Source organism: Amblyomma americanum, chromosome 1 (assembly GCF_052857255.1).
Source record: "Amblyomma americanum isolate KBUSLIRL-KWMA chromosome 1, ASM5285725v1, whole genome shotgun sequence".
NCBI lineage: Eukaryota > Metazoa > Arthropoda > Arachnida > Ixodida > Ixodidae > Amblyomma > Amblyomma americanum.
This window is the reverse complement of record NC_135497.1, coordinates 501,959,980-501,985,222: the sequence shown is the minus strand read 5'-3', so window position 1 is coordinate 501,985,222 and position 25,243 is coordinate 501,959,980. Positions and strand designations below refer to the sequence as shown.

Genomic DNA, 25,243 nt, shown 5'->3' with positions numbered 1-25,243 from the left:
TCATCCTACATGAAATCAAGAGCAAGAAATGGGCTTGGGCAGGACAGGGAATGTGAAGGCAAGAAAACCGCTGTTCCTTACGGGTAACGGAGGGGATTCCAAGAAAAAGTACACGTAGCAGGGGGCAGCAGAATGTTAGGTGTGCGGATGAGATTAAGAATTTTGCAGGCAAAGGGAAATGCAGCTGGCAAAAGTCAGGGTTAATGGGAAAGACATGGGTGAGGCCTTTGCGCTGAAGTGGGTTTAGACAGACTGGTGATGACGATGATGATGATGATTATCAACCTGAGCACATGCAAAGGTCCTGATGATGTCAATAAACGTTTAAATCTACAAAAACCGATGCGGTCCCAGGTTGAGCGTCTTCACTTCTGGGGACACGGCTCGGCACGTCCTCAGTGTCCGGCACCAAACATTCGGTCCAACATACTTCACGCTGTAGCTGGTTGCACTGCTTTGACATTCGATCTGCACCAGCTTCGGCCCACGCAGGGAGCTGCAGGCTAACTTCAATGCGTCTTTCCTTCTGCGACGAAATTTCTTCCCATGGCTTACGGCTGACCTGATGCAGATCTACAAAGGCATCACTCACTTTTCTGATAATTATCCATCGTTCCACAACGCGCAAGTCAGAGTCGCTTGCTTGCGTCGGCCGTGCAGTGAACTTGAATATTTGATCACTGTACTGGCGTTGCGGATGCAGACTTTGGATTGGCTTAAATGCGAAAATCCTACACGCTGTATTGACGATAATTCTCATGCGCTCATAATGCATTGTAGATTCTGGTCTATTGGAGTAAAAGGAGCCTTCACTGTTTTTTTTCTTTTCTGCCAATATGTGAATAAATTACCTGGTAGATTCTGGCCTTTGGATTAAAAGAAGTCTTCACTTGCTTTTTATTTTCGCCTATGTGTGAGTAGATATATTCTGCTCTCTCTTTTGGGTCCTATTGTTTTAAAAGCTCTGATTTATACTGTTATGCCTGAGTGGGGCAGGAACGAGCAGTTTTACTGCTTCTTTTCGGCCTGAAATTAGGCGAGTGGCATCCTCGCCAATTTCTAAAGCGCACCACCACATACTGCCTTTATGGAAAACTGCGCCGCATTCATTCGGGTGTCAGTTTACTGTCATGTAGACAGAATGCACATCGTTGTACTGGGAATTCGTCTAAACTTGCTTAAAACAAAGACCTCACGAATTGAGAACAATTGTACATTCATGCGTTCATCGTATTTAAAACAGTCCAGCACGATTCCCTGTTCAAAGAACACTAACCAACCAGTCACCATTATCGCCGTGTAGAGTGCGCGTGACGACGTCGCCACGGCAAAACCTTTGTTGATTATTTACATTGCGATAAGGTTATTGATGGCATAAAATCTAAACTCCCACACATCTTAGATTCGTAATAAGGAAGTTATTACTCATTTGCAACCAGCCGTGCACCACCGTGCACATAAAGGAGGGCTATTGTACAACTTTCTCAAAACTCAGTTAAGTTCGTTCCGGTCGGGGGTTTGAACCCGGGACCACCGCTTCACCGAAGCAGTTGCTCTAACAACTGAGCTAACCGGGACGGGAAGCTTATGTTGAGGCGAGTGTGAATTGCAGATGTAAGACAAGAAAAGACGTCAACTACTTGCAGCTGCACTAATTTCGGCGTATAGGCTTGATTTAACGGACATGGCTCCGATTCTCTGAAAGCGTAGGCCGCTTTGGAGTCTAGTTTTGCCTCCACGCCTAGGTCCGCGGCGGCATCCCTAGAATCCGCTCAGCTTTCTCTGCCAGTGGAGCGGAAGTTACGAAGTCGAAACGCGCCCATTCTTCTCACGCAGTGGAATATGGTCTTTTCTAGAACGCATATCTGTAACACCGACGCCAACCTTATGTAGTCAAGAAAAGACTTTTTTTTTATTAAAACGAATTCGCTAGGCCGGTCTTGTGTCAAGATGTTTCGGTAGATGACGCCAGCTACCCCATCAACGGGCTGTAGCTATCGAGCATAAAAGAGCACAAATGGTAAGGCGGCCAGGCGCACCATCCTATGGCCGAAATTTTTGATGGCGTGACAAAATTACGGAGCCACCCAGAACCCCGACACAGGAGGGTCAAGGGGGGTAGTCACCCCCCCCCCTCCCCACCAGTTTTCTAAGGGGGTCGTGCCCCCCTGCCCCCTGGCTCCAATTTCTTGCACTTGGATCAGATTTCTGACAATTGAAACACTTAATTATAATAATAATTGGTTTTTGGGGGGAAAGGAAATGGCGCAGTATCTTTCTCATATATCGTTGGACACCTGAACCGCGCCGTAAGGCAAGGGTAAAGGAGGGAGTGAAAGAAGAAAGGAAGAGAGAGGTGCCGTAGTGGAGGGCTCCGGAATAATTTCGACCACCTGGGGATCTTTAACGTGCAACTGACATCGCACAGCACACGGGCGCCTTAGCGTTTTTCCTCCATAAAAACGCAGCCGCTGCGGTCGGGTTCGAACCCGGGAACTCCGGATCAGTAGTCGAGCGCCCTAACCACTGAGCCACCGCGGCGGGGCACAATTGAAACACTTCAGTTCTAGGACTCTTTTCATGCAAAACAAAGTGGGGCTGAGCTATTTGTTTTCGTAGCCAGTTGGGAACATTTCGTAAATGAATAACTCAAAGCAGTCGTTCCAACAGAAGTCAACTGTCTGTACCGTGTACATTATCATAATTAGCAGAATTTAAATGAGTTATGCACAAAATTTTAACCGAACTGATCACTCGTTGTGCGTATTTCTTCCCGTCTATAAAACGTCCCATGCTACATCATTTTATATTGCCGTGAATATTTTCACTGTTTGTGCGTTCGCACTTAGAAGCACCGGCACGCGTCTTTATCAGTTTGCTTCGTGACGCCAGATGTGACCAGACCTATCTACATTGATCAAGGCTAGGTACGAATGCTTCCACGTTTTTCCGGATTGTTGTAGTTGGCTTTGGTTCTTTATCGCGGCCAACAACTGCAAGCATCTATTTCCATGACCGTTGAGCACGCTTGTGCGTACCGCCGACGTCGAGTCATTCAATTCATAGTGAGCGAGAGTCAAATCCTTAAACAGTTTCTTTTCGAAGCCTTTTCTTGTCTTTCTGACTGCTGGAGTGTCATCACCACATACAGTTTGCATCAACCTTTGAACATTGGAAAGTAAAAATTATTACAAATGTGTGCAACTGAGCATCAAATATCTAACAAAATAAGCTCGAGGTCTTGCCTCCCCCAATAGAAAATAAGTTCCGGAGTCCCTGGAAGGCTACACATATAACCTTCCCGTCATTGTCAAGACAAGCTGTCATAGGGTGTAATCACATTCCGGGGTGTTTTCTACGGCTTCGTCTTTTCCATTAATGTTTGACTTCCTTTTGTTTTTCATTTGAGGAATGGAGACGTAAAGTGTATGGCACAAAAAGGTATTTATTCAGTACAGAACGCTGAATGTCGCTACATCTCACTACATCGCTGACGCATCTTGCGCTACCTCTTTACGTGGTCGACCTTGACCTGGGTTCACTCCTGGCGGTGGTAGTGCAACTCCCGTAAGCTTCTACGGTGCCGGCGCAGACTCATCTTGCGCTATTACTTTACGTGTACGACCTCGGCCCCGCATCACTCCTCCTTGCTGCGGCATACCCTCTGTTGTGTTACGCGGTCGTACCTTTGGCGCCATTCCGTCTGCCCTTAAGCGTGGCCGGTTTCGGCCCCGCTTTAATTCTTCGTTACCATCCGTTGTGCCCAGCGGCTTGCATGTATGGCGCCTGAGCCTCGTGACGTCCTCGGCACCAGCCCCGCACCGCGGGCAGGTCAGCGGGTACCGGCGGGAGTGTATGACCTGCTCGTGCCTCCTTGCATGGGCGCGTTCCCTGAACATCTTGCCGCACTGGCTGCACTCGTAGGGTTTCTCACCACTGTGGATTATCATGTGAACCTTCTGATGGTCCGGCCGGGAGAACCTCTTCTGACACAAATGGCACACGGAATCTCGCCTGCCAACGTGGGTACGCTCGTGCCTGATGATATCAGCCCTGCGTACATGAAGGGTAAGGATAAGCAGAATTACCGCACAACTATGAATATCTTCTCCGGATGCCTCCTTTAGTCGACACCTTTAGCATAGCATGTACTATGTTACCGTTACCGGTACCGTACTGTAGTACCTGGAGCCCGCGAAGCCAGTCCACATTAACACATCATCCTGACGGTGCCAGGAGGCACCAGGTTCCCGGCAGCTGCGCGTGCGCATGCAGCATCAGGAGCAATCAGCGCGCGCTCAGCGGCGGTGGGCTGTCTTCCGGTACTTCGGTAACGAAAACGTGGGACACGGTAGGCTAAAGGTGTCTAGATATGTGTGAACATCTCTTTCAAGGTTATGATTTCGCCAGTGACGATCGCACCTTCCATCTATATTTCTACCGCTGATGTTAGGCGCATCTTTGCCTGCTTCTGACGCATCTCTTCCGCATGAGCGAACGTCTCACGCCTACTTTCTTTCCGCTCCTGTTGACGTTTACTTCCTATGTCCTCGCTAAGGAAACCTCGGTTGACCCGTACTTCAGTTGTAATGTGAGCGACTCAGCAGTAATGCTTGATAATCAGGCTTATTGAGGAGTGTCTGAGGTACCACTGCTCAGTTCAGCTCTTCAAGCATTGAAACACGCACGCGCAAAGTCACACAAAATTCTTTAGCGTCCATAAAGGTATGCGCTTATGAGGGGCTGGCTACGAGTCGACCAGAATTGGCGGGCGGCTCGTCCACTTGCGCGAGTCCTCGAGAGAGGCCGCTACCAAAAGCACCAGCCGGGCCATTTCCTACACGGGAGATTCGCTCAATTCTGACACCGCAGCAGCGGCTTCAGAGTGCCGATTTCTACACTGGGGAGGCAGCAAACAACGGCCGCGGTTATTACGAACACTCGCTTATTACGAAATAAGGTGGTGCTACCGTAAAAATATGTGTAAGAAGAGTGGCACTGTGTCTCAGATATAACGAATGACTCAGGCCGTGCAACTCGGTTAGGTCGAACATGGATTCGCCGTGAACTCGACTCCTGTATATAAAAACTCGCACTTTCCGCGACCGCACATGGCGAATAACGCCACACAGCCCCGGTTACATTGCTCTGAAGAGAACATCGCGACCCAGAAAAGTAACAAAATGCAGCATTAAAATTACGCAAACTCGCCGGCGAGGCACGCCGACGGGTTAGGGCATACAACGGTGATCACTGGGTAAGGGTGCGCCGGCTGGGCAAACCTCTAAAATGCAAGTGAGATTAGAGTGGGGTCGGCGATCAACTAAAGGTAGCGATTAGAGATGTTTTAATAGCAGTCACGTAGCATGCCTGGCTTGCCAAGCCGATCACGTGGCCAGGGTCACCAGCCCAATCTTTTCTCCACAATCTGCGCTGCCACCGTGAGTAGACAACGCCCAGACAGGCCGTGGAGTTGACACGTTCTGCGCGTACTTGCGCCAGATTCTCGGCCGGATGGACCCAGGCATGGCAGACGATTGTGACGCACGAGGTGTTTGCGGCAACGTGTCCTTCTTGGGCACATGACCGGCATGGGTGACTTCGTTAACACCGACATCACTGAGCCACGAACTGATGAAGCATTTTAGGCAAAGTACGAGCGCTCCCAGACTTCTGGGAACATTATGAAGACCACGACGAGGAGGCGCACCTATTTCCACCTGCCTTGAACGCTTACTTTAATTAGTTATGTCGCGTCTCTAAAGCAGTTTGTTGGCGGCAAGGTTCTTAGTGGGGAGCACATGGCCACCGTGGACTGCTTGGAAGGCACCTTGATAGGGCTTGCTTTCAAGTATCAGACGCACATAACTCGCAAACTCATTTTCTCAAATATATGTATTGTTGTTCTGATTTTGTAATTTCGGTGTAATATTGGAAGTTCACTTACAACGAACATCGAATACAACGAACGCAATCAGTGCGATCGTCAGGCTCGTTTGCACTGTAATTGTAAGCTTGCTGGAAAAAGCGGGCAGTGTTTCTTCATAAAAAATGAACACAAAATGCGAACAAGAAGCGCGAAGAGACACTTTCGAGCACGCTACTGCTACTAGAATGCTGATGACTGTGTTGTGCTCTGTTCCTAAATCGTGTCATTCAAGCATTCATTGCGTATTTTTAAGGTGACTTCACGATTTCAGCTTTTTAAAAATATTTACGGCTTCAAAAGATGCCTTTTCAGCAGAAAGGACCTCTCTCCAGTTCACTACTCACGATGGCGTCAAGGAAGGAACGGCACTATAAGACCTACTTGCGAGTGCTCGTGTAGGTGCAGTGCGAGCAGTGGTGGATTCCCTCCGTGCTATGCCAGTGTTTCCGCCGGGTATGCATTTCTAAGTTGTACTGCTTAGTGAAGAGGTCGCTGCACTTCTCACAGGCGAGAAACAGGCTGTGCAAAGGAATGGTATTGACGTCTTCTGAAAAAGAACCGAGCAGTGGGAGTAGCGAATGAGCACATGTGGAGTGAAGAACTGCCCAGATAATTCAGTGTTCCTAATGTGGACCGTGGCAGAGAGGAAAAGGCCGCTAGTAGTACTTTTTCACATCAGTTCCTTTGTATCAATTAGGTGCATGATAGTTTCCCTAATATAGTAATAGATTAGCAGGTCGTGTTAAATATTTTGCCCATTCGCGAAACAAAGGCAGTGCAATGGTACTAGTCTGCACAGATCGGTGAATAGGTAATATAAACCTTATATTTAAAAAGACAGTGCCTTTTCTGGGAGCGCTATTGAGTAGCTTCGCATCGGTACACACACAGCAGAAGAGGAGTTCTCTCACAATGCTTATGTCATTTTCATGCACTAAAGATATATACATAAAAACAAGCACCCATGCTATTTTATCCACAGTTCAATCTCCCTGCTTATTTGGCAATGTGTCACCATTCCTTCATGTTTTGCCCAGATATCCTTGCACAGAATGGTCTGCCGTCTATGCGGGCATTCAAATTGTTCATAATCAAGCATAATATAATTAGCTTAGACTTGAAGACGGAAAGGAAGAAGCTAGTGAAGAAGTTCATTAACGAGTTAGCAGTAAGAGGGAAAAAAGAGTAGTTCAGGATATCGCTGCCAAACCAATGTTCAGTTTAACTGAGGAAGGCGATCCTAATTTGTATACAATGAGCTATAATTTGACAACTGTCGTTAGGCAGTGCGCAGCAAAAACAGGCGGTAGGACAGTTCGACAGGATACCGGCAAGCTATCTCAGGAGACAAAAGATCTGATTAGGAAACATCAAACTATGAGGGGAACTAACCCTACAGACAGGACAGAACTAGCAGAGCTAGTGAAGTTAATAAACAAGCGCAAGGTTACCGACATAACGAAGCTCAATATGGACACAATTGCGCATGCTCTAAAGAACAGTGGCAGCCTAAAAGCGGTGAAGAGGAAACGCATTATTGCTAACGTACCATACCTGCAATCTACCTCTCACCAGAGTTTGCGAGCTATATAGACTTAGGTTATCATGAGAATATTAGATTAGTCAAAAGCGTGGAAGCCATACCCTTACCGACATTGCCTGACAACGCTTAGCCGATTCAGTATACCCTACGACGTCTGCCCCATTTTGGAAAATACCTGCCGGCCTAATTACGGTCGACGAATTCTGCATGATCTGTTAACATGTATGTTAATTGACTATATAAATCAAGGTAACAAGATTTCTAAACTGCAATTTTCTGATCTCATTGCCATGTTCATATGCTGAATCTTTATTATTTTGTGTAGCATGTGATAACTGCTCAATTAGTGCCATGTGATGTAGCTTATTTTGATAAGTTGAATGTTTGTACCACTTACTATAGTTTCATTTATATTGCTTTATATTTGGTTGAGACTGACTGAGCTAGCTGCGTCCTAGGACATTACTTGTGCTTTTCTCGCTGCTACCACTGCTTGATAAGTGGGGCCAAAGACAACTCAAGCCGTGCTTGAACGGCTTTTCCCTTGGCTCCTTTTTCACTGTATAGTGAGAAAAAATAAAGAATGAATGAAGAATGAAAGAGAACAGGAGGGCAATCACATTAGCAACATGGATAAGATAGTTAAAGTAGCCAAACAGTTCTATACAAATCTGTACAGTAGCCAATGAAATCCGAAACATCAATGAGAGAGAGTGTCCCACACCACTGCGTCATCCTGCCAGTCACGAGAGAGGAAGTAAAGAAAGCCTTAAGAGCAATGGGAAAGGAAAAGGCAGGTGGGGAGGATCAGGTAACAGCAGATCTGTTCAAGACCAGAGGAGAGATTGTGCCAGAAAAACTAGCCACCCTGTTTACGCAATGTCTTATGACCCTTGACCATACCAGAAGCAAATTTTATCTTAAATCATCAAAAAATAGAGGCCATGAACTTGAAGAATTACAGGCTGATCAGCTTACTCTCCATTGCCTGCAAGTTATTTACTAAGGTAATCGCTAATAGAGTCAGAAAAACCTTAAACTTCAACCAACCAAACAGTCCGACATGCTTTCCTAAAGAATACACCACAATATTTCAGATTCAAACTATCAATCAGGTGAAATAAAAATGCTCAGAATACAAAAAGCACGTATATAAAGCCTTTATTTATTACGAGAAGTTGTTTGAGTCAGTGTAAATCTCAGCAGTCATACAGGCATTGCAGACTCAGGGTTTAGAAGAGCCTTATATCAAAATACTGGAAGGTATATACAGCAAAATCGCATTCCTCTGGGACACTTGGTATGAATCTGTCTTTGGGCCAGCGTGAATTTTGGAATGCACCAAAGTAGACACACACATTGAAACATGGAACACCATAGCTACTATAGTCCTGCATAAAGTCAGCAAGAATATACAAACAAGGAAAGGCCTCAGGCAAGATGACATGATCTCGCCAATGCTATTGCCCACTTGTTTGCAGGAGGTATTTCGAGGCATAAATTGGGAGCAGTTGGGGATAAGAGTTCATGGAGAATACCTAAAAAATCTGCAATTTGCTGATGACATTGCCTCGCTGAGTCACTCCAGAGGTGAACTGCAAATCATGATCAATAAGTGTGACAGGCTGAGCAGAATGGTGTGTCTAAAAACTAACATGCAAAAACCAGAGTCATGTTCAGCAGCATAACAGCCTGGCAGGAAAACAGCAGTTCACAATTGGCAGCGAGGTGCTGGAAGTGGTAAAGGTATACGTTCAATTAGAACAAGTAGTCGAAGCTGATGCGGACCATGAGAGGGAAATAACTAGAAGTATAAATGAGGTTGAGTGCATATGGCAAGCTCTCTCAGATCATGAATGGCAATTTACCAATATCACTCACGTGAAAAGTGTACAACAGCTGTATCTTACCGGTACTCACCTACGAGGCAGAAACATGGAAGCTAACGAAAAAGGTTCAGCTTAAGTACAGGACAACCCAGCGAGCCAAGGAAAGAAAAATGATACTTGTAACGTTGAAAGACCGGAAGCCGGCAGAGTGGGTGAGGGAACAAACGCGTGTTAATGACATCCTAGTCGAAATCAAAAGGAAGAAATAGGCTTGGGCAGGGCATGCAACGCGAAGGTGAGATAACTGCCGGTCCTTCAGGGTAACAGAGTGGATTCCAAGAGAATGAAAGCGTATAAGGGGCGGAAGAAATTTTGGTGGGCAGATGAGATCAAGAAGTTTGCGGTTATAGGCTGGATGCAGCTGGCAAATGACAGGGATAATTGGAGAGGCATGAGTGAGGCCTTTGCTCTGCACTGGCTGTAGCCAGGCTGATGATGATGATGATGATGAATCAGGCATGTTCGCAGCTTGCGTACGCTATCAACCGAATAATATCGACCAGCTAAGGAGTGCAGGATAAGCTTCTCCTCACCTCCTTGCAGCGCCCCTGGTCCTCTTGGGCTCCCGAGCAAACTCTTGGTGAACGACGTTGAATATCCAACGAGCAGTTCTTCGTCGGGGCTGACGTTCCTTAGCGTGTGGTAGTAGATGTCTCCGTCGGCGAGAAAGGCCACGAGGATTTGTCTGCTCTTGCTGGGCGTGTAGTTCACGTCGTTCATCCAGTGGTTGCGCTGATGCGGGCGGCCGTCTACCACGAAGAACTCTCCACATCGGCGCACCTGCGCAACGCAGCGGTTCAACCGTCTAAACGCTCAAGTCAAATTCTTTCGCTACCGTGCTCACGTGAAAAAACGGACGCAAAAAAACGTGGCATAAATTTTAAGTGTCCGGAAAAGGGCCAGTATTTCGTGTTATAATCTTATACATCTGTCGAAAGGGCAGCTCGAACGCCCTCGAACCGACAACTCCACCCAGTTAAGGCCACTGCATGAGCGCTGTTACATGAATGATTTCTGTGCCCCTCGAGAGACGGTAAGCGTGCCGTGTACCCTGTTACTGTTACCGAAGTACCAGAATCCCGCTTACCGCCTGCGAGCACGCGCGGATTGGCCCGGATGCTGCAGGCACGCGCGCAGCCTGCCGGGTACCTTGCGCCATCTGGCGCCGTCAGTGTCACTTGCGGATGTGCATTTCCTTCACGTGGGCTCCCGGTACAAGTCAACGAAGCAGCATAGGACTCTGGATAACTGTGGAGTGGTGGCCGTGCGCACTCTCGGACGCGATCGCATGCAGCAATGCGTATCGGAACAAAACCAGGGCAGTATCATTTTTGAGAATATGGAACTGAATAATATATAACTTATTTTGATAATGATGATGATGTTGACGATAATAAACTTTTGTGGCGCAAAGGCTTTTGAGGCCGAAGATTGCCATAGAACAAGTATTTTTGTCTACTGACAACTTACTTTGCGGATAAAATGGACAACCCGGGCTACCGAACACTGCCGTACGCATTATGCCTTTGTCAACGATGCAGAAAAACCAACACCAGGTCCTTTAAAAGTGCATGAATGCTACTGCACTCAGTTTTTCTAAGAAAATGTACTTCATTTCAACAGTAATTAATATTCCTTTAACGAGTAAATATTTCATATTTCACCTTTTAGCTCAGGATTAAGCTTACGCTGAAGCTACCTGCTTGTCCTCTGACTGCGGCTCTTGTACGGTGCGACTCTTGAAAAAAAGGCCCCTAATGATGGATTTTGTGACTCAGCGATGTCCCATGGTTTTGTCTCATGTTTTGCGTGCCAGAAAAGTTTTTCAAAATAGTGAGGCACTGACAACCATAGGTGAACATCCTTATACATTTTTTTCTGTTTTTCACGTAACGTTTTAATAATGTGGCCTGTTAGTATTATACAACGACGTTGGAAAGGGCGCATGTTCTTTGAATCCTCAATATGCGGTTTGCAACTGTTATCATACGCTGCAATCTTTCCCTCTCACTCAACAATGGCACGTATTTCAGCATAATCTCTCTCCATGAAAATCACTCACGTCGAATGCACTTGCAAGCATGCGACAGAATGACAATGCGAGCAGTGTAGTGAAATTACAGTCCAGGTGTTTAGAACATTTTCTATCAGAGCCTTAAGAACCCGAGTCTGAGTGTTCTACACATTGGCCGAGCAAGCTTACCTGCCAGGTGCAGCCGCCATTTTCGATGCAGTCCACCTTGACTCCGTGATATGGGCCGAAGTGCAGTCCCTTGGGCAGCGCCTTCAACGTGAACACTCCCGCTGGGAAACCATTGACTGTGGACTTGCCCAAGGTCAGTAACTCGGGCAGGCTCTCACCGACGAGACTGGCATCTTGCGATCTCACCTGCGTATGTATTTCCGCCGTGTTCACCAGCTGCTGTACAGCAAACTGTGGGCTCACATACACATCAAATTTTGCAGCATGGACTGTTATTGCTAGCATGGCAGTGTTTCGCGCCGTAATCACGGTCGTCGTCCCGGCTCGAGTTTGCGATTAATTGACCGTTAGGGCACAAAAAGAAAGTGCACGTGAAAACGGGTTCACTCGTGCAGCCTGCCAGAAGAGACAAGTTGGCGTTTGTGACGTGCAGTGCATAGAGAACCTGCTGAAGCTTGTGCCTACCAAAAAGGCACGAAAACGTTTACACGGCGTGGTCTGTAAGTCATATATAACATATAAATTGGCGGGCACTATGATTTGGTGGATGATTTGGCACGCACATGAGATAATGCATTTGTGGACTGAGTATCACGTTCCAGCTGGTATCGCCATGTTCTGTGAAATATACACGACCTTTTTGTTTTTAATTTTTTTCAGCCCATTTACTTTGCCGTTTCATATCAGCAGATTTACGTTTTAATCCGATTTACATCATGCATATCACGAAAAAAGGAATCAAATACATTCTAACCTCATTACAACAAAACTGCTTATAGTGAATTAACGGATATAACGAAGCAATGATGATTCCCGTTAGAATTTCGGTCAACACGGGCTGCTATAAAGTAACTCTGGCTATAACGAAGTAACCGCCGGGCCCCTTCAACTTCGTTATAACGTGGTTTAACTCTATGCCTTAAGAAAACCTTTTCCTACTGCGAGGAAAGGACTCATCGGAGTAGATTGTTACCGGATTCTGCGATGAGGGCTATATTTGGTAAATGCAAAGACATTTTTGCCAGTTAGGGTAGAGAACGGATGAAAGTCTGGGGACGCTCAGGCTATCTGTAAAGCATTAAAGCCACAGCTTATACTGCAACTTATTCGAGTGTTTGAATCAGTTTCTGTGAAGTTGTGAGTTCATCAAGCGCCATATTTGGAGTGCTGGCTGCTGCAGCTGTGCTCACAACATGGTGGTCACGATGCGATAACGTCCCAACGTCACGTGGCCATATCTCAGCCAATCAATGAAATTTATGACATCTAGCTGTGATGGATTCTACTCCTTAAGTAAATATTAATGCCCTCGCATTGACATTTGGCCGCATATACTTCTTCAATTAAAGAAATGCCGTCATCCGCGGTGCTGTGCCAGTGCTTTACACCTTGATTAGTTCATTCTAGGCCCCGATTGCGCATTTTAGAAATAAAGAGCACCTGCCAAAGCATGCAAAGAAAGGTATTTTAAACGTCCGTGTATCACTTACCTCCCTCTCCACGTCGGCCAATGCTGTGTCAGCACTCGCAACCATTCCTCTTCCGTCGCAAGCTGGAAGACAGGATTTCAGGCATATTTTGGATGGTTAAATATCGCAAGCGTAGCTGTTGTGTTGGTGAAAGACATCGTGGCAGTAAAAAGCCCGGATCCACTAAAGAAATACTGTTAAAATTACACTATTGCATTAATGAAGCAGCCGCAAATAAATATGTAGCTCGAAAATCCAGAAATTCACTACCGACATCGAAATTTTACTGGATGCGGGTCCGAGGAAAATAAAACTTTGGTGAAGGAGCGTAAGCCAAACACATGTCTGAAGTTGCGGGGAAACGTATATACTGCTGGCCTCAAAAGTTTCCTGCATTCGCGTTCTCGGAAAATAAAAATGCTGTTGCGCCCCTTCGTGACCCAGCCGTCCTGTATCAGCTAATAACGCGTGATCGTTTGCACACACTTTCAGACATTTCACGCGATTAGCGTACGTCGCTAGATCCAAAAAAATTTCCTAGCAGAGCCGCTACCCGTAACCTGCAACCTTTTGTGGCCAATAGTACTTGCTACCTCCGCTGATACGAGCTGAAGAAGCTACAAGGCATGCAAAAAATAGTGTTTTTTTCGAACAGATACATGCATCCCGTAAACGTCTGCCGCTGATATCAAAATGTTTCTGGCACGTACCAGAAACATTCTTCATACTGAAAGCAACCTTCAGTCGCTTTGCAGAGAAAAACGAGAATCGCGCCCCCGACCCCGTCCACACCACTAAAGTCTGTTGAGTAACGTCGGTCATTTGATGTGCGGTCGCCGCTACATAGCGAAGGAATCCCTCCGACTTCAGTACGTCACAAGGATAATCCTTTACCCCTTCATCAGCAAAGGCGTGCGAGAAGAGAACGAATAGTGGTTAATCATTACGTATCAAAGATGAGCGAAGCAAGCAGTGAGAGGCATTTACATATTCCTTCTTCTAATTACTGCTGTATCAATAACTATATCCCCTCCTCCATGCAGGCCTCTGTTCAAGTCTCATGTCAATCGCGAATCGCACACTTACGGTTCTTGTCGTGCTGTTCTTCCCGAGAGGATGGCTCTTCGAGCAGATGCTGATCGCCGCTCCCAGGAGCCTCCCAGTGGTCCGGAAGCGCATCGGGGGAAGTCGAAGGCGGGCTTTCTCTGTGAGTATCCCCAAAGGCGTCGCTTGCCTACGTTAGACGCGCATGCAGAGATTGGGAAGAAGTAATGTTTGCTTTCAAGAGATCAGGGAAGGCGATCGGTGGTAGCTGTAGGTTTACGGGGCAGCGAGGTTTAAAAGTTGCTGTTTGAAGATGTTGGGCTGGTCAGTTTATAGTTATTGCAAAAAAAAAACTGCATGAAGAAAATGGGACAAAGAAAGAGGGCTTTGTCCGTCTTTGTGCCTATTTTGTAGCCGCCGTCTTCTCGCACTTTATTTGCAAAACAAAGTTGCAGCCTCTGCATCAAGGTGAACCAACTTCCGGGAGGTCAAATGGTTTGCCTTGCTTCAGAAACCGCTCCGTACATGCAGCGTGTTGCCTAGAGCTTGTGCGAATGACATAGAAGGGCTATGGGTCGGGCTGGTTGGTAATTCAGATGACGTTCTATATCGCAAAACCATGAAAGAACAGGATCCCAAGCAGCACAAGTAATTGGCCCAACATTGGAGCCGTATTGGCAAAGGCCGACCCTACAAGGGCCAGGATGGGACCATCCTGTTGCAATATTGGGCCGACGACCTGTGCTGTTTGCGATACAAGCACTTGAGCCCCATCTCATCGTTGTTTTGCGATGTCAGCCATCTCCAAGCCACCTTTCGATTCTCACCACGCGAAGGTGCCGAAGGGAAACATTTCGCTGCGCTTGTTAGTGGCGAATTCCTTGCAGTGAAGCATAGCAGTGACGAACCCGCAATATAGCATTATCGAATTCTGGGAGGAGATCTATATTTACTAATTGCAAAGACAGTTTTGCGAGAATAGGGGAAACAATTAAACTAACTGGACGCTTAAGCCACCTTCAAAGTTGATAGCTATAGGATTAAATCTCAGATCTGTCACAGTTTTTGCTGCAACTTCGGTGCGTGTTGACGCCAGTTTCTTTTTGGAATTCTCGGTGCAGCAAACTCCTTATTCGGACTGCTAGGTGCAGATAGCTGTGCTGACAACGTGGTGGGCACGTTGTGAGGACGTCACAAGGTCATGGGACCTCTCTCGGCTAATCAACGAATTTTATGTCATCTATGGCGGATTCTGCTCCTTACGTAAACACTAATGTCATTGCATTGATAGTTGGCTGCATATGCTCCTTTAATTAACTAATGCCGTCATCCGCCGTGCGGTGCCAGTGCTTTAGTGCTTGGTTAGTTCATTCTGGGCCCCGATTGCGCCTTTTATATATAGGGAACACCTGCTAAAGCGCCCCGATAAAGGTGTTGCGAACATCGGTGTATGCTTCACTTACCTCCTTCTCCGCTTCGTTCAATGCTGTGTAAACACTCGCAAACGTTCCGCTTCCGTCGATAGCTGGAAGACAGGATTTGAGGCTTATTTTTAGATGGGTAAAGGCCACAAGCATAGCAGCTGTGTTGGTGAATACCTTATCGTGGCACTACAGAGGCCAGATATCTCTACACAATTGTGTTATAATCACACTAATGCATTACTGAAGCGGCGAAAAATAAATATCCAGCTTGAAAATCCCGAAATTCACAGACAGTGAAATTTTTCAGGATGCGGGTCCGAGGAAAATAATACTTTGGTGAAGGCGCGTGCTCAAAGACAAGAGAGAAATATTGGTTAAATGTATAGGAATACTGTCAGCTTCAAGAGTTTTCGGCATGTGAATTCTCGAAAAAAATAAAATCTTACTGTTGCGCCACCTCGTGACCCAGCCGTTCAGTATCAACTAATAACGCTTGATTGTTTCCAAACACTTTCAGGCATTTCACGCGATTAGCATACGTCGCTACATCCAAATAAATTTTCCCGCATAGCCGCATCCCGTAACAAGTAACCTTTTGTGGCCAATAGTACTTGCTACATCCGCTGATACGAGCCGAAGAAGCTACAAGCGATGCAAAAAATAGTGTTTTTTTCGAACAGATGCATGCATCCCTTAAACGTCTGCCGACGATTTCAAAATGTTCTTGCCACGTACTATAAATATTCTTCATACTGAAAGCAACCTTCAGTCGCTTTGCAGAGGAAAACGAGCATCCGCCCCCGACACCGACCACACGAATGAAGTGTGTTGAGGAACGTCGGTCACGTGATGTGCCGTCGCCGCTACATCGGGAAGGAATTCCCTCCGACTTGTGTACGTCACAAAGGACATCCTTTACCCCTTCATCAGCAAAGGCGTGCGCGAAAAGAACGAATACTGGTTCCTCACTAAGTATCATAGATAAGCAAACTAAGCAGCTAGCGGCCTTTGCATATTCCTTCTTCTAATTACTGCGGTATCAATAACTATATCCACTCCTCCATGCAGGCCTCTGTTCAAGTCTCATGTCAACTTCGAATCGCACACTCACGGTTGTCCTCGTGCTGCTCTTCCCGAGAGGGTGGCTCTTCGGGCAGATTCGGACCGCCGCTCCCAGGAGCCTCCCAGTGGTCCGGAAGCGCATCGGGGGAAGTTGAAGGCGGGCTTTCCCTGTGAGTCTCCCCAAAGGCCTCGATTGCCTGCGTTAGACGCGCATGCACAGATGGGCAAGAAGTAATGTTTGCTTCCTAGAGATTAGGGAAGGCTATCGCTGGTAGCGGAAGGTATACGGGGCAGCGTAGTTTAAAATAAATTTGCTATTAGATATCATGATGGGCTGCTCTGTTCATAGTGATTGCAAAAAAAAACTGCGCAAAAATGATGGGACAAGAACAGAGAGGTGTGTCTATCTTTGTTCCTCATTTCGTTCCGTCATCTTCGCGTAGTTTTCTGGCAATTAAATTTCCAGCCTCTGCATTTAAGGTGAATGAATTTCCAAGATCTTAAATGGTTTGCCCTGCTTCAGAAACCGCTTCGTACTTGTAGCGTGATACGCACAGGTCCTACGGGTGACAGAAGATTTATAAAACAGGTTAGTGGGTAATTCATATTTTATTTCTTAGCGCAAATACTTAAAGGAACACGGCACATGCATTTCTGCCTCTCTCTTCATTGTTTTGTGATGTCAGCCATCTCCCTGCCATTTTTCGATTCTAAACGCGATAAAGGTTTTGATAGGAAACATTTCGCTGCGCTTGACACGAATCCGCAATATAGCAATATCGAACTCTGCGAGGAGACCTAGATTCAGTAATTGCGCGCGGCAGTTTTGCCAGTTAGAATAGGGGAAAAAGGAAACTATGGGGACGATGAAGCCACCTTGAAAGTGGAATGCGATAAGATTAAATTGCACATTTGCCACTGTTTCTTCTGCAACATCTGTGCGTGTTTGCGTCAGTTTCTTTGACATTGTCGGTGCACCAACCGCCACATTCGGATTGCTAGCTGCAGATAGCTGTGCTCAAAACGTGGTGGTCCCGTTGCGATAACGTCACAAGGTCACCCGACCACTCTTGGTTAAACAACAAATATAATGATATCTATGGCAGATTCCGCTCCTTACCTAAACATTAATGTCATTGCATTGATATTTGGCAGCATATACTCCTTCAATTAAACAATGCCGTCTTCCGCCATGCGGTGCCAGTGCTCTATTGCTTGGTCAGTTCCTTCTGGGCCGCGATTGCGCCTTTTAGAAATTGAGAGCACCTGTCAAAGCACCAAGAAAAGTGTCGTGTACATCCATGTATGGTTCACTTACCTCCCTCATTACCTCATCCAATGCTGCGTCAGCACGCGCAACGATTTCTCGTCCGTCGTAAGCTGGAAAAAAGGATTTCAGGCATATTTTTAGATGCTTAAAGACCGAAAGGGTAGCAGCTTTGTTGGTAAATCACTTATCGTGGCATTAAAAGCGCCAGATCTCTAAAACAATTGCTGTTAAATTACACTATTGCATCACTGAAACGGTGGGAAATAAACATGCATCTTGAAAACCCAGAAATTCACTATAGACAGTGAAAATTTACAGGATGCGTGTCTGAGGAAAATATTACATTGGTTAAAGCGCCTGACACACAGACATGACTGGAGTGTTTTGGGAAAACTGGCCACAGGAGCTTTCGGCAAACATGTTCTCAGAAAAAAATAGCAGAGGCTTATTTCAGCTGTTGCAGGATATACATAGCCAAAGCTGCAGTTCCCCCCTTGTTACGCATGTTATCTAGCTTGTTGTTGTGACTGTAATGTTAAGGAATAAAGAAGTATTCGGTTAAACACACTATTTATTCATTCTTTTGATAGATATAGACATTGCCTATGATCGGTAAATTAACACGCAGTTGTCTGAATGCTGCCTACAGAGTATTCAGACTGGTTGGTTTCTCTCAGATACACAAGGCCAACGGTAGTTCTTCATTGTGTAGTCAGAATGCGAGGATCGCTTGCTAAATTAAAATCAATTTTCCTTGATACTATCGACTAGGAGGACCTCGTTTCCTATTGAAATCACCCCACCAAGTCGTATCACCACAGCTTTTATACACACAGCCGCATCCACACGACACCACGCGCGGCCGTGGTGGCGGCCGAGCTCTGACATCATGCGTCTCGCACCAGCTGCCCTTCTACTGTTGCCGCGCATTCGCATTCACGCGCGGCCCCCGCGGGCCTAGATGGGCGCGCGGGGCTGCTGGCGAAGCGGCGGCGGCGACTCTGACGTCATGCGCCGCGCCATTCCTGCTCCTCTCCAGTTTCACGCATGCGCACTGTTGCCTTCCCCGGATCATGGTGAAATGCTCGACTGGGTAGCGTAGTGTAGCTCTCGTTACAAAACTACTGTTGCGCCGCCACACGACGCTGCTTCCAAGAATTAGCTAATGACGCGTGATCGTTTCCAGGCACCTTCAGATATTTCACGCGATCAGCGTACGTCGTTAGATCCAAATAATTTTTTGCCGCATTGCCGCAACCCGTAACCTGACCTTTTGTGGTCGATAGTAGAAGCTCCATGCGCTGATACGAGCGGAATGAGTGGCAATTGTTGCTACAAAAAGTGATTATTTTTTTTCAAACACATGCATCCCGTAAACGTCTGCGGCCGATATCACAACGTTCTACCACGCACGAGAATCGTTCTCAATACTGAAAGAAACCTTCCGCCGCTTTCCAGAGAGAAGCGGGCATCCCGACCCCGCCCACACTACTAAAGTGTGTGTCATCGGGGAAGCGGTTAGGAACGTTGGTCACGTGATGCGCAGTCCCTGCTACATCGGGAGGGAATTCCTTCCGACGTGACTACGTCATAGACGGCATCCTTCATCCTTTTCCACAGCTGAAGTGTGAGCGGAAAGAACGAGCACTGCTTCCTTATAACGTATTATATATTAGCGAGGAATTCAGCTTTAGAGACCTTTGCATATTCTTTCTCTTCATTACTGCTGTATCAATAGGTATATGCACTCATCCATGCAGGCCTGTGTTGCAGTCTTGTATCAATTGCGAATCGTAAACTTACCTTTTTTATCCCGCTGCTCTTCCCATGAGGCCGGCTCTTCGGGCAAATACGGGCCGCCACTTCCATAAGCCTCCCATTGTTCCAGAAGGATATATTCGGGTGCCGGCGGGCGTTCGCTCTGAGTCTCCTGCGGTCAGGTGACATGCGGATATACTGATTGTTATGGTGAAGTCCTACATTATATGAAAGAACAAATGCGATCATAAACGGTTTTATGCTCAAATGTGCTTTTGTCTAGATTTGCTGGGTATGTATTGTGACGAAGAAGACGACGAACTGCGCAGTGGCGCGGGCAGGAGCGCTCGCGCTTGGCCGGCAGCCATTAAATCATCTCATTTCCATCGATCATCGTGTCTCTTCCTTCGGCTGGCCGCCACGTAACATTTGGTGGAGGTGCTGGGTACAGCCACAGCAAGCACGGAACTCCGCAGCGGTCGTCAGCTCGCCGGCTCTTCAACCATGACCAGCGAAGGGGCCGCTCCGTCGGCGTCCGCCAACCCGGCGTTCATCATTGCCCATCCGAGAGATCCTGGGACCTTCAACGGAACGGACGGCGTCGACGTGGAGGACTGGCTCGCAATGTACGAGCGCGTGAGCACACACAACAGGTGGGACCCGACCCTAAAGTTGGCCAACGTCATCTTCTACCTGACGGGCACTGCCAGGGTATGGTTCGAGGCCCACGAGGATGAACTCACCAGCTGGGATCTCTGCAAGCGCAAGCTTTATGACCTGTTTGGTAAGCCATTCGGGCGTCAGCTCGCTGCGAAGAAGGAGCTCGCATGCCGTGCACAAACGTCCACAGAGTCCTATGTATCATATATTCTGGACATATTAGCTCTCTGCATGAAAGTCGACGCCACTATGTCAGAGTGCGACAAAGTAGGTCACGTGCTCAAAGGCATCGCAGATGACGCCTTTGAGCACGTGACCTACTTTGTCGCACTCTGACATAGTGGCGTCGACTTTCATGCAGAGAGCTAATATGTCCTGAATGTATGATACATAGGACTCTGTGGACGTTTGTGCACGGCATGCGAGCTCCTTCTTCGCAGCGAGCTGACGCCCGAAGGGCTTACCAAACAGGTCACAAAGCTTGCGCTTGCAGAGATCCCAGCTGGTGAGTTCATCCTCGTGGGCCTCGAACCATACCCTGGCAGTGCCCGTCAGGTAGAAGATGACGTTGGCCAACTTTAGGGTCGGGTCCCACACAGTAGAATGGTTCGAGAGGTACGTCAATAGGCTGTAGAAGGCCAGCAGGCAACGTTGATGGTCTCTTCCTGCGTTGACAGAGGTCGCAGGAGGCAACGGAACGCCGAACAGAGCGGTACAGACCAGGCCAAAAGAAGCGGCGTCGGACCCGATCGTATGTGCGGGAGACGCCGAGGTGGCCTGCGGTCGGTAGGTCGTGTAGTTCCGCTAGGACAGATGAACGGAGACGGTGGGGAACGACTAGCAGGAGCGGAGGTCCGTCAGGACGAAGGTTGCGGCGGTATAGGACGCCATCCTGAATGACGAACAGTTGCAATGAAGGATCTCGGCTGGCACAGTTGAGGCGATCAATGAGAATACGCAAGGAAGAGTCTTGTCGCTGCTCGTCCGCGATGTTAACCAGATCGGAGATAGCGAAGAGGCACGGGCCGAGGTCGTTGTCTCCAGGATCAGGCGGCTCTACAGGGTGCCGAGACAGGCAGTCGGCGTCTTGATGGAGACGCCCTGACTTGTAACGAACAGTGTAACAATACTCTTGGAGGCGCAACGTCCAACGTCCGAGCCGGCCTGTGGGGTCTTTCAGTGAAGACAGCCAACAAAAGGCGTGGTGATCGGTCACTACGGAGAATGGACGGCCAAACAGGTACGGTCAGAACTTAGCTATAGCTTCAACAAGAGCTAGACACTGGCGCTCTGTAATTGAGTAATTTCGCTCAGCTGTAGAAAGGAGGCGGCTGGCATATGCAATAACGCGTTCTTGCCCTTGGTGACGTTGGGCTAACACGGCGCCAATCCCATAACCGCAGGCGTCTGTGCGAACTTCAGTCGGAGCCGACGGATCAAAATGGGCCAGAATAGGTGGGGAGGTGAGTAAGTCGACTAGCGAAGAAAAGGCCTCCTCTTGGGCAGGGCCCCAGGTAGGTGCTGGGGTCCCTTCATCGCCATCCTGGTCCCGGAGCTTCGGCGTCCTGCGCCTGCCGTGGTCGTCGGCCGTGTGTGCCTGGTCCGCACCGCCCGGCTGTGCCCAGCCCACCAGACCTGAACCGACCTCGCCGCTTACCCCAGCCCCGTCCACCGCCCCGACCACAAGACACGACGAACTGACCACGTTGCCGCGACCGGAATGACCCGACCGACCCGAGACGCTGCCCACACGTGAGGACACCGCCCCCCTGCCTCTGCCGTTCGGTGCGTCCAAGGACCTCGGCCGTCGGCTCCTGGCAACCTGCGGCCCGGATGCTTCGTGGACCGGGACTCATTCGCCGATCGTCTCATTCACCGTGGCGGCAAGCCCTTCACCTCCTTCTTCTGTATCCAACCATTTTACAAGCCCATCGTCATCTGCAGCATTTCATCTTCAGTGCCGATCTTCTCGTTCGCGATCGGGACGATCGCTCGGTGGCCCCGAGTAGTGTGACGAAGAAGACGACGAACTGCGCAGTGGCGCGGGCAGGAGCGCTCGCGCTAGGCCGGCAGCCATTAAATCATCTCATTTCCATCGATCATCGTGTCTCTTCCTTCGGCTGGCCGCCACGTAACAATATAAATTTAAAAAAAAACTGCCTTCGGAAAAACATCAACTATGGCGTCTCTGTTCTAACTTGGTGCCAAATGTTCCAAAACTACATGAAAACTTAAGAGCGCTGTCGAATGGTCTAGACGTATTTTGAAGATGTACAACTTGATTCGCAAAGCGACTCGAATACACGGAAATGCGATCAGCTATCTGAATATTTCGGATATTCGGAGTCTCTACTGAAGAGAAATATTCGATGCACCTAGGCCGCACTAAGCGATGCTAAATACAGTTAAGCACTACAGGGTAATCTTACAAATAAGGAGGATTTTTTTCATAATAGCGCCAGTTAATAATATTGCACGCTCGTTTCATGCCGACCGCCAACATCATTGCCATGACCGCTCAGAAGCGACCTCTGTAGCTAACCAAACCATTTTTTATATCACTTAGTTACCTGTGAACATCCGGTAGTGAGCGTAGTCTCTTGTGTCGTCCGCAATGTCGACCGGCACATTTAATTCTTGCACGAGTTTAAGTGTCGCACAAATACGCACGCCGGAACTCCGGTTTATTTAAAGACGGTCGCTGCCTCACCAGTCACACTGACGATCGAAAAGAGGCTAAATACATTGAATATTCGTGCGCAGAATCTGCAGACGCAGCAGCAAACACTTGGCGTTGGATATGCCGCTGCGACGCTTTCGTTACGGCAGCAGAATGCTCACGAAAGATCCCGGGATCTGTCATGGCGAGCTTACCGCCTTAAAGAAGATGTTGAAGCTCAAAACGCCTATCCGCCGAAATTTTTGTGCAACATATTGAAGCATGATTGTTGAACATAAACCCGGAATTTAAAACACGACGTATTCAGACCTGATGGATTGGGTGTGACCCACACAATTTTTAAGCGAGCGCCGTGGTGGCTCACTAGATATAGCGTATCGGCGGATGACCCGAAAGACGTGAGTTCGATCCCGGCCGCGGAGGTGGAATTTATTTGGAGGCGAAATTGTAGACGCCCGTGTACTGTGCGATGTCAGCGCACGTAAAGAATCCCAGGGGGTGCAAATTTCTGGAGCGCTTCATTACGGCGTCCCTCATTTCCTCAGCCTCCTTGAGGCGTTAAACCCCATAAAACTAATATAAAAGAAAATTCATTAAGCTTTAAACACCAGTCGAGACCATCAGGTTCACCATGCAATGCACTTCAAGGTAAAAGAGAGTGTGAAGACGGAATGTTTTGCTCACCTCATTGGGCTCGACGACCATAGGTTCATCTTCTTCACTGGCAACACCTTGGAAGAAATGCATGAGGACATGAATAAGGTGTAGTGAAAACCGCAGACGCCAGTTCTAAATGTGAGATGCTTACACGAAGCTGTTTGCACTAAACACACCCGTGCATTCTAATGACAAAATTCGGCCCTTTGTGTTATGCACGCGTCAAGCTCACCACCATCTGTTGTTGGGTCGAGGTCGTTGCAAGTTTATGGAGCCTGATCTGTCATTCCTATATCGCGGATGTTAGGGCATGATTTGTTAGCTGCCAAAGCTCGCCTTCCTGGGGCAACTTTTATACGATAACATTAGAAGCCTAATCGAAAAAAATGCGTCATCGGTCATAATGTTCGCTGACTGGCTAGGTGAAAGGGTGTCACCAGGCCGGATGTTGGCATTGGCTGGACAGAAGTAACGTCACCACACTGGAAGTTTCGCCACTCCTGGTAGAGGTATCACCTAACGCTATCGCAGTATCAACACTATGTGATTAGGGGTCGCTGTGAATTATTTTTTTGCATAATGCTGCAGACATTTTAACCGCGTCCAGGAAGGGAAGGTACAGAACAGAAAGAAATTGTTTACATCGGCCATCACAGCAAGCCTTTGAATAACGGTAAAAAGACCTGCATACACAATGTAAAGGAGAAGGCGGCGTTAAAATAGGAACAAAAAATAAAATATAAATATTTTCTTGATAACAGTCTGAAGGATCTTTTCATTACCCAACTTTTAAAATGAAAATATTCTATTCCCTAAGCGTTCATAGAAGAAAGCAAAACGAATGATTTTATTGTGGAAAGTTTGAGGTTACGCTTTAGTTGAGCTGATGGCAAGCGCAGTGCGTTAATAAAAACTGAATGAAGCTTACGGCGGACCTATGCATTTTGCCATTTATTAGGTGATAGGAGGCCTGCTTCAAGGAAAACGCTAATGGATTTAATTTTGAGTTTTTGCCATTGATAAATTTGGGGATCCAGTTCGTTTGTACTTGTTTACTATCAACCTTACAGCACGCCGCTGTACATTTTTCAGTTTAGCTGTTCCCTTCTTTTATGAAGCTCCAAATCATATAAAGGGCCAGAATTAGGCCAGTCAAGATTCTCGGAACTTTTTCTTCGGGAGTCAGTGGCCCTTTCTCGGTTGAACTCAAGACTGATGTGATCTGATACGATTCGGTTTAATAGCGGCGTATTCAATTTTTGGGCGCGTATGTCAAAGGACATCCTTCGCCCATGCCGGCAGTCTGCACCAGCTCCGATTTTTACAGCGGAGGTCAGCACGGTACTGCGTCTCAGAGAAAACCAAAACAAACCGCAATAAACCGTCACGTCTTTGTTCTTCAATACACTGTCGTTTCTTAACTATTGTTACGCTGTTTATGGCCGAACTCGTGCTTGTAAATACAACTCGTTGACGGTGGAAGCAAGCAGGCGTGCTCGGAGGTCGACGAAGGTGAGAATAATAAACCCTCTAGGCCGTGCTGAAATTAGGTTACGACGAACCTACAAGACAAGGTGCCTGTAACGTTTACCACAATAATGTAAATAATGAAAACAAATGCGCATGACTACAGGTATTTCAGGCGCACCTGGCAA

General features: G+C 47.4%; 1 protein-coding gene across 1 annotated transcript; it reads right to left on the bottom strand.

The window, feature by feature from the left end:
* Window positions 1-23,771, bottom strand: LOC144127972 (uncharacterized). The gene is made up of 9 exons (XM_077661001.1): window positions 23,616-23,771; window positions 19,637-19,763; window positions 17,882-17,943; window positions 16,613-16,760; window positions 15,541-15,602; window positions 14,120-14,267; window positions 6,311-6,476; window positions 3,752-4,053; window positions 1-5 (listed from the first exon to the last, which is right to left on the bottom strand). Exons 1-9 carry the CDS (start codon window positions 23,676-23,678, stop codon window positions 1-3), a joined length of 1,083 nt encoding a protein of 360 aa, XP_077517127.1. The 5' UTR covers window positions 23,679-23,771.
* Between the last annotated feature and the right edge of the window lie 1,472 nt (window positions 23,772-25,243).